Genomic DNA, 15,097 nt, shown 5'->3' with positions numbered 1-15,097 from the left:
ACACTGGGAGCAAATATATATGGAACTAGCTTTGCCCGGCCACGCGTTGCTGTGACTTAAGGGAATCCTTTGTTGGCCAGGTGGAATAGCAGTGAATAGCCTTGCAGTCTCAAAGCCTGGCCGTTTTCTGGAGTAGCTGGAGCTTTTTATTGTATGAACATAGAGGCATGGATGTGGGGTTGTGCTACCAAGTTTAGTGTTTCTGGGATGTGTAGTTTTGTTTTGTCCTAGGCCGAAATTTCATTATCCTTTTATATATATAGATTATATAGTAAAGCATTTACCTTTATGAGGAAAATCACAAAAACATGAAGGACTCTATTTTTAATGATCAGCAGACTTTGTCATGGAGTACTATATATACTTGTGTATAAGTCAAGGTTTTGAGGTCAAAATTGTGGATTTTGATATGACTTGTGTGTAAGTTGGGGGTCATTCTGCAGACAGTGCTGTCTGAGGGCCAACTACCTTTGGCTGCCATTGCTGCCATTTTCCCATCCAGACACTTAAAAAGGCCAGAAGTTTGCCACAATACATGGAGAGGGTTGGGGCTTCCTTTAGGTTCCCCTGGAGTGGAGTAAGTTCTTGGCTTTCATGACTCTACACATAGTAGGAGATGGTTTCATTTCTGATAAGAGATAAGGAATAGCATTTACATTGACATGGAAAAGACTACCCAGGTATTTGGGGTTGATTTTTTGGTTAAAATTTCTAGACTTATATCTGAGCATATAGTATTTTTTTACTACTAATTCCTTTACAGTTTCTAGAACATAGTTGCACTGAAAAGTTAATTTCTGAGATCCAATTTCTGTACCTTGCGATACATACCTTGGAAGTTTGGGAAGCGAAGGAAGGAGGGAGCCTGTCCGTCGGTAATTGAAAAAGCCTCCCACACCCAGAGCTCCAATGACAATGATCAGAATGACCGTCAGCAACACTGCCACTGCTGCTATCAGAGACGAAAAGGGGTAAGAGAACAATATGGTAAACAGCTGCTTCTATAGGATGCTTCTTATTCCAAAGGCTTCAGGCCCTTGAGTGGCTATTTATTCAGTGTGTAAAGGACACTTCAAAGCTTACTTGTTGCAGGAGGCACTCCCTTTGACAGTCCTGCTTCACAGTAATTTCCCATATAGCCATATGCACACCTGTAATAATTAATAATAATTAATAATAATAATAATAATAATAATAATTTTATTTCTTGCCCACCTCTTCTCGTAGCTTGAGGTGGGTTACAACCTAGCTAAAATGCATAATCATTATATAAAATAAATATATTAAAATATATTTCTACAAAATACATATATTAAAATACACAGAACAATGCTTAAAAAGTTAGTGTACGCAAGACATGAATATAAATTTTATAATTAAAACTGGCTGGCTAGGCCTGCCAGAAGAAATAGGTCTTCAGTTGTGTTTTAAATTCAGACAGCTAATTTAGCTGTTGAATCTCTTCCGGTAGGTCATTCCACAGTTGTGGGGCGGCCGATAAAAAGGTTCTCTGGGTGACGATTGACAGTCGGGTTCTGGCTGGATGAAGTAGGCCCCCCCCCCCCCGCCTGCCCCGAGGGTGGATGGTACGGGAGAGGCAATCCTGTAGGTAACCTGGACCTAAACCATGTAGTAAGAAGGACACTGGACTGAAACTGACAACAGAAATATTAGCTGTATTTATTGCATTCTGGAAGGTGTACCTGCCTTGATGATTTTATTTTTTAAAATTCTCATAATTTAGTAATTGCATGGGAGCACACACATACACAGAATCAGCTTGTTTACTAGAAAATTAGTGTGTAGGAATGCTGAGTCACAAATGATATTTCTGGTTTTTAAACAATGGAGGAAATGTTTTCTTTCTGTGGATCATTAGTGTCCCCTACAGGTTCAAAATGAGCATAAACAGGTTTTTTGGTTTTTTTTGCTAAATTCTCATAGGTATCCCCACAGACATGGTCATGCTCTCTGACCACCTCCCTTCCACATATATATATATATATATATATATATATATATATATATATATATTTCAAAGGACACACTTTTCAAGAACATTTTCCGTTTGCTAAACAGCCTGCTACTTTACCATTTCAGTGATAGCAGATACTCAATGCTACAAATGAATACCTTTGGAATAGAGTCTTAAAAGCCACAATAAAGGAAAAGGATCCTCACAGATGCTTGGCTCTAAAATTTCATATTTATAGGAACTGAATGCTTTAATGCTTCTTCTTAAAGTATTTGAAAACTTTCCTTTTTGAAGTGTAACTTCCAAAATCCACTAAAATATGAATACAATATCTTGAGAATTGTAGTCCAAGAAGGTAAATTTCCCACACTCTGACTTTGTCTTTTCCTGTTGCTGTGTTGGATTTCCATGTGTGAAAAATATTTAATGTGACAATTCAGTGTGATCTTGCTTGCTTGGCTCATTCCCAATAGACTTACTTGCATTTAGGAAGTCCACTTTCATCAAAATAGCATGTTCCTCCATACATACACCTACAGGCTGGTGGCATTGTAGGGGGAGATTCAATAGCTAAAAAGAAGTAGAAAGAAAAAAAGAAAATCCACACATGTTTAAAAGCTATACATACCCCATAAGGCACAAACTAATCAATCGATGTTCAATTACTCTTGGGATGGAATTTCAAGAAAGACCTTCATGCCTGGCCTGTATACGTTTATAAAACCTATATGATCCTTTGGTTTTCCTTACACAAGATCCAAAGTGGTGAATAGTTTTTTTTTAATCATGTCAGAAGTGACTTGAGAAGAAACTGCAAGTCGTTTCTGTCTGAGATAATTGCCGTCAACAGAGACATTGCCCAGGGGATGCCCTGATGTGATAGCTGCGAGGCTTCTCTCATGTTCTCATAAGCTAGAGCTGATAGACAGGAGCTCACCCCATCTCGCTGATCTGAACCAGCAACCTTCAGGTCAGCAACCCAACCTTCAGGTCAGCAGTTCAGTTGGCACAAGGGTTTAAGCCATTGCGCCATCGCAGCAGTTATATTAGAATATACTGCCTCCCCCCCCCCACACACACACACTCTCTCTCTCTCACAAGTCACAAACACAAAATCTTTATCTATGTATCTGTAACTAATAGCAGGAGATCCGTATTCAAAGATCTTAGGCACTGTACCAAGACCTGGTTTCAGGGGAAACAAAGATGAAAACAAAAACAACATTGTTCTACTCTTATGAAATCTAGTGGTTATGTGTGATATACCAGACTTAATGTTAATGGTTTGATGGCTGAAAATGGGGAGGAGTTGAGGAACCTTATAACCAATGTGAAAGAAGAAAGTGAAATAGCTGGATTGCAATTAAACATAAAAAAACAAGATTATGGCAACCAGACTGATTGATAACTGGCAAAGAGTGGGAGAAAACGTGGAGGCAGTGACAGACTTTGTATTTCTAGGTGCAAAGATTACTGTAGACGCAGACTGCAGCCTTGAAATCAGAAGACATTTACTACTTGGGACCAATAAAATAGTGAAGAGTAGAGACATCGCACTGGCAACGAAGGTCCGGATAGTTAAAGCAATGGTATTCCCTGTACTATAACCTATGGATGCGAGAGCTTGATTCTATGATTCTATGAGCTGGACCATAAGGAAGGCTGAGCGAAGGAAGACAGACACTTTTGAACTGTGTTGGAGGAAAATCCTGAGAGTGCCTTGGACCGCAAAAAGATCAAACTAATCCATACTCCAGGAAAGAATGCCCAACTGCTCACTGGAGGGAAGGATATTAGAGCAAAGATGAAATATTTTGGCCACATAATGACAGTAAAGTTTGAAGAAAAGAATGATGCTAGGGAAAATGGAAGGAAAAAGGAAGAAGGGCCGACCAAGGGCAAGATGGATGGATGGTATCCTTGAAGTGACTGGCTTGACCTTGAAGGAGATGGGGGTAGTGACGGCCGACAGAGAGCTCTGGCATGGGCTGGTCCATGTGGTCACAAAGAGTCAGAGTCACTGAATGAATAAACAACAACACCATACTTATTTGCATATGAGTTGGCCTGATGCATAAGTCAAGGGCAGGTTTGGGGGTTCGAATTGTGGTTTTTGATATGACACATGGAGAAGTTGCATATCATTTCACAGAGAACAGAAAGTGTCACCTCTACCTCGGGACCAGTCACCCTTTGTTGTCGCTGCCACCATTTTCTCTCCCAGGCATTCAAAAAGTCTTTTCATCACTTTATTCAGATGGTTCCTTTTTTGGATAAAATTCCTGTATTAACTCTCACAAAGAAGGAACTATTCCCTTCTCTTTGTGGCAAAAGTCTGTCCTAGGAAAACCTCAAAAAGAGCTACTGCAACGATTTGCTGTGACAGCAAAAGACATCTCTCTATAAAGATTTTGGGATGCCTACAACACAATGCTTAACTCTTTTTTTTTAAAAGAAAGACTCAATGTTTTCCCATGTTCATATGGTAAGCTTTATCCAGTTAAAACCCTTTTTCATCAAATAAGTAATTACCAACGATACAAGATTTTAATTATATTATGCAAGGGGAATTTTGAACAATTATTTTTATCTGCCATACAAGAAATAGTTACTATTAAGTGTTGTACATGAGCCAGAGGGAAACATGGTAATTTATGAAGGGATTTTATGGCACCTGACAGGATTTGATTAATATAGAAAGCTATGCTCTGATGATGAGGACTATTATACTCTAAAACTGAATTTTATGGAAGCATGAGCAGCGTCAACATTATTACAACCATCAAAAACACCTGTCAACCACCACCAGAACAATACAATAGTATCCACATGTGAGAGAACAAATCCTTCCCCAAAGAGGTGACAATCTAGAAATTGAAACAGTACTGAAATTAAAGGAACATTAATTTATGGACTGCGGAGTTATGTCAACAATTTCAGAGAAAAACAAGTACAGGTATCTTATAAGTAAGTAAGTTTTCATAAGTAAGTTGAACTTTAGGAAGATCCTCAAGTAACATAAATTAAAAGTGCTGAACTTTTTACACACAGGGCTATGCTTTACAGTTTAAAAGTTTCAAATTTGTGCAGGGTTTTATTTAATGATTTCTAAAATACTTTTTTTAAAACTGTTATGATTGCTTTTTAGCTGTATTGTATCCCCCGTGCTTTTAAACATCTACATGAAACCATTGGGTGAGGTCATTTGTAGTTTTGGAGTTGGATGTCATCTCTACACAGATGACACACAACTCTACTACTCTTCTTCACACCATTCCAAGGAAGCTCCCTGGATCCTGGACCAGTGTCTGGAAGCTGTGATGGACTGGATGAAGTCCAGCAAGCTGAGGCTTAATCCAAAAAAGACAGAGGTCCTCCTGGTCAGTCACAAGGTCTATTGAGGTATAGGGTGGCAACCTGTGCTCGACGGGGTTACATTCCCCCTGAGGACACAGGTCCGCAGCCTGGGGATTCTCATAGATTCAGTGCTGACACTTGAAGCTCAGGTGTCAGTGGTGGCTGGGAGGGCCTTCGCACAGTTAAAGCTGGTGTGCCAGCTGCAACCATACCCCAAAAAGCCTGACTTGGCCACGGTGGTCCATAACTTAGTAACATCTAGAGTGGACTACTACAAACACCTGAAAACATGGCAAACCTTTGACCATATTTAGTGATTATGGTCTTAATCTCTACATTTAAGGATTTAGTGATTCCACTTCTGCACTTTATGGGGACTGATATTGTATACAGCCACTATTCTCGTAGCTTGCTGGGTTTTATCATATTTTTTAATAAATTGTGGTTTATTGTTGTTTATTGTTATTCATTTATACTTTTCTGCATTTTGTTGTACAGTACAGTCTCACTTATCCAACCTCCGCTCATCCAACGTTCTATATTGTCCAACGCAATCTGCCTCCTGCCCAGATCCACAGCTGTTTCTCTAGGCAGCAATTCTATATTTATTTGTAGTCAATTTTTGTTGTCAATGTTTTTGTAGTCAATGTTTTCAATACACTGTGTATTGAACTGCTTTTTCTGTCAATTTGTTGTAAAACATGAAGTTTTGGTGCTTAATTTGTAAAATCATAACGAAATTTGACATTTAATAGGTTCTTCCTTAATCCCTCCTTATTATCCAACATTTTTGCTTATCAAACGTTCTGCCGGCCAGTTTATGTTGGATAAGCGAGACTCTACTGTATTTGTATATTGTTGCACTATTGAGTGCTTTTTGTGAGCTGCCCGGGTCCCTTCGGGGAGATGGTGGTGAGATACAAATAAAGCTTTATATTATTATTATTATTATTATTATTATTATTATTATTATTATTATTATTATTATTGTGTTACCAGATGAAAACCAGACAGGATTCCTGTACCATTAATGGCTGTGAAAAAGAGATTTCAGCAAAAGGAGCTTATGTGGCATTCCCTCTTTTGCAGAACTGTTAAAAGATGCAGAATCTGAGTACCTAAGCTAGTAAATAATAAAAGTGAATGTATGTGTGTGTGTATGTGGGCAAAAATGCATGTTTGCGGCACTTTCCTATTGGCTCCCACTTCCAGAGGCCACTGTGACCCCCACCAATGATGGATCTGGATCACACTTGTTGCACAGATTCACTCACGTTTTAGATAGAATAGGATAAAACTATGTAGCCCCAATGGCGAAGTGCGTTACAACACTGATCTGGAGACCGAAAGGTCCCAGGTTCAAACCCTGGGAGTGGCGGGAGTGGCCACTGTTAGCTCCAGCTTCTGCCAACCTAGCAGTTCGAAAACATGCCAATGTGAGTAGATCAATAGGTACCGCTCCGGCAGGAAGGTAACAGCGCTCCATGCAGTCATGCCGGCCACATGACCTTGGAGGTATCTACGGACAACGCCGGCTCTTCGGCTTAGAAATAGAGATGAGCACCAACCCTCAGAGTCAGACATGACTGGACTTAACATCAGGGGAAAACCTTTACCTTTTACCTTAGGATAAAACTAGATAGGATAAAACTAACTTCCACCTATTATAGACTTTTTTGATTCTTCTAGATAAAACTCAAAAATTGTGCTTTACAAATCATTATTGAGAAATGCAATGTAAAATTAAATGTGTTTTTCCTCCTCTGATATGGTATTTGGTTGGTTTGCTGAACTGAGTTCTTTCAACACTTTTTAGTAAATATTTACAGGATTGTGTATAATTGACTTGAATACAGTGGAAAGTATTCGGGTCACAATATAGTGGAAGATCCCATTTTTATAATGTATCTCTATAAAAGAAATTCCTTGTAAACATAAAATCTTAGTCTGTCACTAAACTATTAGACAAGAAGTTTTTTCCTTTCTGTATTACTTTCCAGGGACCTCATTATTTGGGTAAGCACCCAAAAACAATATTATTTGTCTGCAGTCTGCTGCATGTGGTACACCAGGAACAACATGTTAAAAGGGAAACATTGGCTGAAGTCTTCTCTGAAGAGTTCTTTACCTGCATCACATTCTGTTGTACTTCCTTCTACAAAGCGAGCCCCTTGTGGGCAAGCACAGCTATAGCCTCCAGGTCTCAACAAGCAGAGGTGGCTGCAAACATCTTTGCATGGATTGGACACTGTCAAGATAAAAAAGAGAAGCAACTCAGCATGTTTTATGAGAATGAACACAGTCTTTCAAAGGCCTTATACATTCCTCTTCCCTTACACAGACACTGCATCCCTCTCTTTCAGTTTTAGAGCTGATGATAGTTAGGTCTTAATCTATATTGATATTTTCACCACACATGGTGACTGCCAACATAATAATTTCAACTATATATGGAAAACGCTTTGCTAAATACCAGTAGCGAAAATAGGGATGTGAGCACAATGCTAACAATTCCCATTTTGCTACTACTATTTAGTAAAGTTATTTCCAATGTCATTTCACTCACTGAGAAAAGGGTTCGTACAGGGGAAAAAAAACCAAAAAAAAAACAGAAGAGCAAAGGGGAACAGGTAGCCCTACAAAGCAGTGTCATTTTTCAAACTGACTCCTAACATTCTCCGAACGAACTTTCACCAAGTGTCCAATGGTACAGGAACAGGCACTATAAGAGAAATGCCTCTGAATCACATTATGTTTGGCTTCATTTTTATTTTTAGTATGTGCTCTAGGCAGTGAGTTGGTATTCTAACAAAATTTTATGATGTACGTTTATTTCCTGTCATTTAAGCAAAACTGCCTAGATCTACAGAGAACAAAAGTCAGCTGCAAAACAGCCAGGGATTTTAACCAACAACAGAGATAGCAAGGGAATGTCATTACTCTCTCTCCTATGAGATGAATGTGAAATGCAAATGACTTAAAATAGTCATTTATTTATCTATTTATTTCAAGTATTTTTACCCTGCCTTTCTCCAGTTGGACCCAAGGTGGCTTACAATGGCACAATAGGCTTCCTCTCCAGCTCAAAACTAGTCTTCTTGCACAGTTTAAGATACCATCTTTCCTTCTTGTCTTTTGTCAAATGAGAAGCTCAGTCTCATGGCAACCAAAAGCCATTCATATGCAGAATTGCTAGTCTAGATACAGCCCCTCAAACACATGGCAATGCATAAGGAAATAATGCCTACACTCAGCACACTGGACTGATTGTTCAAAACTCCTGCACAAAACGCACAACTGCTAAACATGGTGTGGTCAGATCACCTGACAGTCAATTTTGTGAGATAATTCCCAGGATGTTCCCTTTCTCCAGAAATGTAATCAGTAGGTTTAAATGGATAGTAAAAAAAATTCAGTTTGCCAGAAAGAGCAAACAAAATATGTTTCTGTGACCAAGGATATTATGTTGTCCAAGTGAAAGTATGCACCCTTCTATTCCAGTGGAAGCCAGCTATAAATTCCGACTGGGCTGATAGCTGAAACATTTTTCAATATGAGAAATGAGGCCACTACTTCCATAACACTTGGGTACATTGCATAACATACAGTTCTTTCCCCCAGCATTTTGGTGCTGCCTCCCACCAATCAGCTGCCGAAGGCCTAGTAGGAAGGGATAGCCCTATTGTGCCTCTTGTCCAAACCTGAGATGAACCTGACAGAGTGGCTGATCATGATTTGGTTTACAGTGTATTAAAGGATTTGGAGCAGGGCTTTACTTTGATTTTGCCTCTCTTATTCCTTGTAAATGCTATAATTGCAACCCATTGTGTCTTTGAAGTGGAAGGGAGATAATTACATACAAATCCATTGTGTACAATGAAACGTAAATGAAAGCATGATTATTACAGATAAAAACAAAGTTGAATGGGGATTGTTTGTCAAGCCTTATTAAACAGGATAAGGGTCCTAGGCAGCATCAGTATGTGTTTTCAGAAACAACAATATCATGCATGGAGAGATCTGCTCATAAGCAGATTATTAGAATTTTTTTGAAAATGCTGCCATTTGATCTTCTGGAAGAGGGTGACAATACTGATAGTAATAATGAATAAGCAGAGCCAGCATAGTTTGAGTGATGGACTAGGACTGTATGAGATTAGGGTTTGATGCCTCGATTAGCCATGGGAGCCCAATGAGTGACCTTGGACAAATCACATGCTCTCATCCTCAAAGGGAGGCAAAGGCAAAGCCTCTTTGAACAAATCTTGCCAAGAAAACCCCATGAGATAGACAACAACAATTGGGACACACAACAACTTGAGACACGCCACAACAATTCACAGTACTACTTTCCAAGACTTCCTGTTACCTGATTGATTGCATCGGTGTTGGTGATAGATGCGGACTTGAGTAAGCCAAGGGTTTATGGTCAGCACTTTTACTTTCTCTCCTTTTCCAAATTTGTCTTCTTTCCAGACTTCCCCTCTTTCCTTTGAGATCCAATACAGGTGGCCTTCAAAGACATCTAGGCTGTAGGGGCTGCTAACTTCTCAGATAATCAAAGCAAGCAAGTAAGTTAGAATCCAAAGGACTAGCAAAGATTCCCAGTGCAATTATCATACTTGACGCAAAAGTGCTGTGATGTTGTCATATTTTGGTGCATTTTCACATGCTGAAATCAACACATATTTCAGAAACAAAATATCAGAAGCCTGGAAGAAAGAAAACCAAAAATTCTTCCAAATATATTTTGGCTTTGCCCTCAGACATCACAAGGGCACAGGAAGAGACCATCTGGGCTTAGGTATAACACAGATGATGAGCCTTACCAAATCTTTAATTTTAACATTCATATTGATGGATGAAGAGTCCACTAATGAAAGTGTGCTATTTTTTTACATAAAAAAACCTTCCCATCTGCCACTATATAAGTATCACTTATGCAAGTCCCAAGTACAGCTTGAGAAATACTTTGAAAAAATAGCTGTGATCCACATTAATTTCCATACCTCCATGCAAAATTGTCTTCCTGTCTGCTCCATCGAATTTCATTGATTCCACTAGATTTTCCTTCTGGTCACTCCAGTAAATCCTATCACCATTCAAATAGTCAATAGAAAGGCCAGTTGGCCAGCCAAGGTCTTCAGAGACCAGTATTTGCCTCTGCTGCCCGTCCATCCAAGCACTTTCGATCTTTGGTTGCCGTCCCCAGTCAGTCCAGTACATTAGCCTAAGGAAAGCAGGACAGAGTAGACACATAGAATCAACTGAACATGTGCTCCGCCTGTGCCTGTTTTACAGAGGCATTTGAACTAATCTCATCTCACAATTGCTATATAAATACCCAGGGCACTAAGGACAATTTTAGCACATCCTATTGCTGTGAGATATTAACTCTGTTACAACCTACAATCTTGATAAGTTCTGCGTGGCATCACTTAAAATTCACCAGGTGATGAATGGTACAAGTCATCATTCTAACTTATCAGAGATTTATAACTATAGATATATTTAATGCTCCCACTCCCCAGTTTCCTAGACCTGTGCCTGACTGTACCCCCCACCTCCTTATGTTCCCGCATATTCCCTGAATGCTCCGATCCCTCCCTCCGGATTTTTTATTTCTTTCCTTTAAAAAAAATAGTATCTTGTATTTTAACTTTTAAATATACCTTTACATTTTAGCTTTTAGCCTAGATTTTAATGTATGATGTTATATCAGAGTGTATCCCACTCTCCTTATGATTGTTTATGACCGCAATAAAGAAAGATTTGATTCAGAACAGAGTAGGGAGCAAGATGATCAGACAAAGAGAGATTATAGTGTGTGCAAAATAACTTTCTTCAAAATGCTTACCCAAGTTTAGGATTAACTGCAATAGCTGCTGGTTGGTCCAGCTGAGAATAGATGAGCCACTTCCGGTATCTGCCATCAAGCTTTGCCACCTCCACACGATTTGTCCCAGCATCGGTCCAGTAAAGGTGCCTAGTTCAGTTCAGATGCAACAGGACAGAGAGAAAATATAACTCTTTAGTCACCAGTTGCCACAGTATATAAGAAAACAATGTCTTTGTTACTATGTAAAGATAAGCAGAATTCTTCAGTATTATGATGTATTGTTTATTGTGTCTACTGCCCAACTGTCCTCACCTGAATCTTTCCCCCAGTGTAAACAGCTAAAGTAAATAAAAACCAACATTATGGTCTGCAAAACTCTGGACTATAAGCTAACGGGAAGTTATTACCCATTACATTATTGCCAAAAATTTTGTTGTTTCTCTGACAAATCAGAATTTGAAGCCAAGGTTTGAAAATGGTTTTCCATTCTTGGCTTGTTATAGGACGGACAAGCTAGAATCAACAAACATAATGGGAAACCTTTGTCTCCTTGTTATTTTATTTGTTTATAATGGGAATAGAAGACAGCTAGAAAGTACTGGATAGCATTCACAAGTGTGATGCTTGTAAACAATACAACAGAATATCTAGGAATTCTGATTACTGTACATCCAACAATTCCTACTATCAAGAAAGAGTTTCTAATGCAATGTTTTTAGATTTGCCACATATGTAGCCCACAGACTAGACTTTTGTGCCACAGGATTCATGCAGATATTCCCGTAACTGTAAATCTGTCAATCAACACTAAATCCTGGCAGTGAAAAGTCATTCAAATACTGAGTCCCATTTTGGGAGAAATGCAGAATATAATTAAAATATATAAATATATCCTTTGTATCTATGAAGAGTGTTGAGATCTTGGATCTTCTCAAACTAGCTAGACTAAATCCAAAGCACCACTAGGAAAAGAAACCCACACAATTCTAAGCAGTAAAAGGTTAGATCAACACACTTCTAGAGCAGGGCTTGTTAAACCTTTCCACCCGCAACCCCTTTTTACCCTTGAAGTGTTTACATGACCCCATATATATAAAAAGGTAAAGGTTTTCCCCTGACATTAAGTCCAGTCATGTCTGACTCTGGGGGCTGGTGCTCATCTACATTTCTAAGCCGAAGAGCCAGCGTTGTCCGTAGACACCTCCAAGGTCATGTGGCCGTCATGATTGCATGCAGTGCCGTTACCTTCCCGCCGGAGCGGTACCTATTGATCTACTCACATTGACATGTTTTCGAACTGCTAGGTTGGCAGAAGCTGGAGCTAACAGCGGACGCTCACTCTGCTCCCTGGGACCTTTCAGTCTGCAAGTTCAGCAGCTCAGTGCTTTAACATACTTTGCCACCAGGGCCCCAGATATATAGGTATATAAAAATGCCATTCTATGGTCTCTCAAGAACTGTAAGTTTCTCCTAGTTCCAGCTGGCATTGTCGAAATCGAAAACCATCACAAAGCATATGGTAGCCAACTAGCAGCAGAAGTAAATTGATAATTGACAACAATATTCAAACTTTTCAATACAATATACAGTAAGCAAATTAAGTCTTCACAGCTCAGCTGTTTATGAAAAAACTTGCTCAATTAGTCAATGCTTAAAGGACCTTATTTACTTACATACTATTCATATATATACAGATGCCTACAATGTCAGGAATCTAAAAAGTTTTTAAAAATAAAACGTTTATCCAACACAAGAATTTGAAAATCCAGGTAAAAGATCCCATGTAGGATGGTTTTCCAGATTTCTAAACCACCTTTTAGGATGGAAAGTTCTCACAACATGGGAAACAACAATAAATGAAACATTAGGGTTTATGATTTGTTCATGTTTTGTGCTTACCTCCCAACCCAGTCCACAGCTAAGCCAACAGGACTGACCAGATATCTCAGATTCAGATCAACCTCCTTCACGGGATTATTTCCACTACTTTCAAATGTGGGGATGTAGGCACGTTTGATTGAACCAAATTCTGAACCACGTCCCAGGATGCTGTAATATACGACACCTGCAGAAAATCCAGAGTTTCATTGTGCTTTCAGCCGAAATAAGAACTTTCGTCTACAACAATCCAAGGCCAAGACTATAATGTCATTTCATGTTTCTTGCCAAAGTAATAAAACCAGAGACCACTCTTCCAAGTTTGAACAATGAGAAAAAACTAATAACAACCAACAGATGCTCTGTCTTCTTCATAAAGAGAGTAATTGAAAATTACACATGCAACCTCTCCACATAATCAGAAACTAACTTTTCAGAGTTCTAAATTATATAAAGGGCATCCACATAAAGGGCAGATTCTCCTTTCCAGACTCTCACCCTCTATAGAAAGAGACCGATAACAAAGGGGCAAATCCAGCTAGTATAATTTCCTCATGCATTCTATTGGCTTCTGTTTTGAAAACTCAAGTAGTGCTAGAGTGAATTGATGAAAGAATCTCACAGGAGTGCCAGAATCTTCAGTTGCCAGCCTTTGCATTAGCAAGGCTGCCATACTTTAGTATACAGGTAGGCAAACGCAGAAGACAAATAGGTCACATGAGCCCTTCCCACAGGAAACTTTGAAGAGCTGCACACCATATTTTTCTTCAAATTATCTCCAACCCCCTCAGATCAAGAGACCTCCAATTAGCTATGAAAACTGGAGTAAATAAATATACATAAATACTCACTGAGGCCTATGCCCTCAGGATCCCAATGATAGTCTATGGCTTGGATGTGTTCCTCATTTTCAATATAGTCAGAGTATTGCTCAGATGACATATTATACCTTCGAATACGGACATTGTCAGGCAGCAGTAAGATTGGTGGGTTTCCTGGAAAGATAGCAATACATATTTCATTGACATATTAAGTAGGTCTTTCCATCAAGGAATACAAAGTGGTCACTTGAAACATCAATTGTCTCAAACACCTAATCAATTTTTGGAAGTTTCTACTTGTATTTGAAAAAAAAATAAAGAACTATAGTCATTATGGTTTACAGGCTATTCTTGCAAATGCATTACAATGGCATTTCTACATTATTCTTGAAGGTGCTTAAATTCATCCTATCTCTAGTTACACTCAGTGATAACTTTCTACAGAATTGGATTGAGAAGGTTGTGGGCTTTCTTGAGTTTTTTTGCTTATACAGTAGAGTCTCACTAATCCAAGCCTCGCTTATCCAAGCCTCTGGATAATCCAAGCCATTTTTGTAGTCAATGTTTTCAATATATCGTGATATTTTGGTGCTAAATTCGTAAATACAGTAATTACAACATAACATTACTGCGCATTGAACTACTTTTTCTGTCAAGTTTGGTGTATAACATGAAGTTTTGGTGCTTAATTTGTAAAATCATAACCTAATTTGATGTTTAATAGGCTTTTTCTTAATCCCTCCTTATTATCTAAGATATTCGCTTATCCAAGCTTCTGCCGGGCAGTTTAGCTTGGATAAGTGAGACTCTACTGTACTTCTAGCAAAGTAACTTCTTAAAACACAAACAAAGATGCATTTTACCATAGACATCATCATCTGGAATTGTTTATGATAGTTGTTAATTTTCTGCCACATGCCAAGCAATTTTAGTTTCCCTTTGTTTTCATTGCTCAAAGCAAAACTTTATCTACTCAGATCTATCAGGTGTAAAAGTCATGGGCATTAACTAAGAATACCCTGACCCTCCTGTACGACAAGAGTCCACAGGCACATATTATAAATTGGATATATTCTTCTATTTATGCTCATTAGTCCATGAACTATAAATGTCAATCTGTCAGCAAAATGTCTTTGATTTATATCGATCTAATCTCTCTTCAGATAAATTATTACAGTTAATTTTCTTCTGTTGACAACCAAATGAACAGCCCTCTTTGTTTTCTGG

General features: G+C 38.7%; 1 protein-coding gene across 2 annotated transcripts in view; it reads right to left on the bottom strand.

Annotated features, from left to right (window-relative positions):
* Positions 1 to 15,097, bottom strand: part of lrp2 (LDL receptor related protein 2) — a 189,848-nt gene that overhangs the window by 11,787 nt on the left and 162,964 nt on the right. The window contains exons 66-74 of one of the 2 annotated variants that reach the window (XM_008119019.3): positions 13,901 to 14,044; positions 13,071 to 13,236; positions 11,190 to 11,318; positions 10,342 to 10,562; positions 9,702 to 9,878; positions 7,461 to 7,580; positions 2,455 to 2,545; positions 1,084 to 1,151; positions 832 to 952 (exon numbers count right to left, since the gene is read on the bottom strand). In XM_008119019.3, the coding sequence (XP_008117226.2) occupies positions 832 to 952; positions 1,084 to 1,151; positions 2,455 to 2,545; positions 7,461 to 7,580; positions 9,702 to 9,878; positions 10,342 to 10,562; positions 11,190 to 11,318; positions 13,071 to 13,236; positions 13,901 to 14,044 (1,237 nt within the window). The remainder of the gene's footprint in view (positions 1 to 831; positions 953 to 1,083; positions 1,152 to 2,454; positions 2,546 to 7,460; positions 7,581 to 9,701; positions 9,879 to 10,341; positions 10,563 to 11,189; positions 11,319 to 13,070; positions 13,237 to 13,900; positions 14,045 to 15,097) is intronic. The other variant, XM_062964876.1, reaches the window with a different exon arrangement.

This window comes from Anolis carolinensis, chromosome 1 (assembly GCF_035594765.1).
Source record: "Anolis carolinensis isolate JA03-04 chromosome 1, rAnoCar3.1.pri, whole genome shotgun sequence".
Taxonomy (NCBI): Eukaryota; Metazoa; Chordata; class Lepidosauria; order Squamata; family Dactyloidae; genus Anolis; species Anolis carolinensis.
This window is presented reverse-complemented; position numbering and strand designations above follow the sequence as displayed.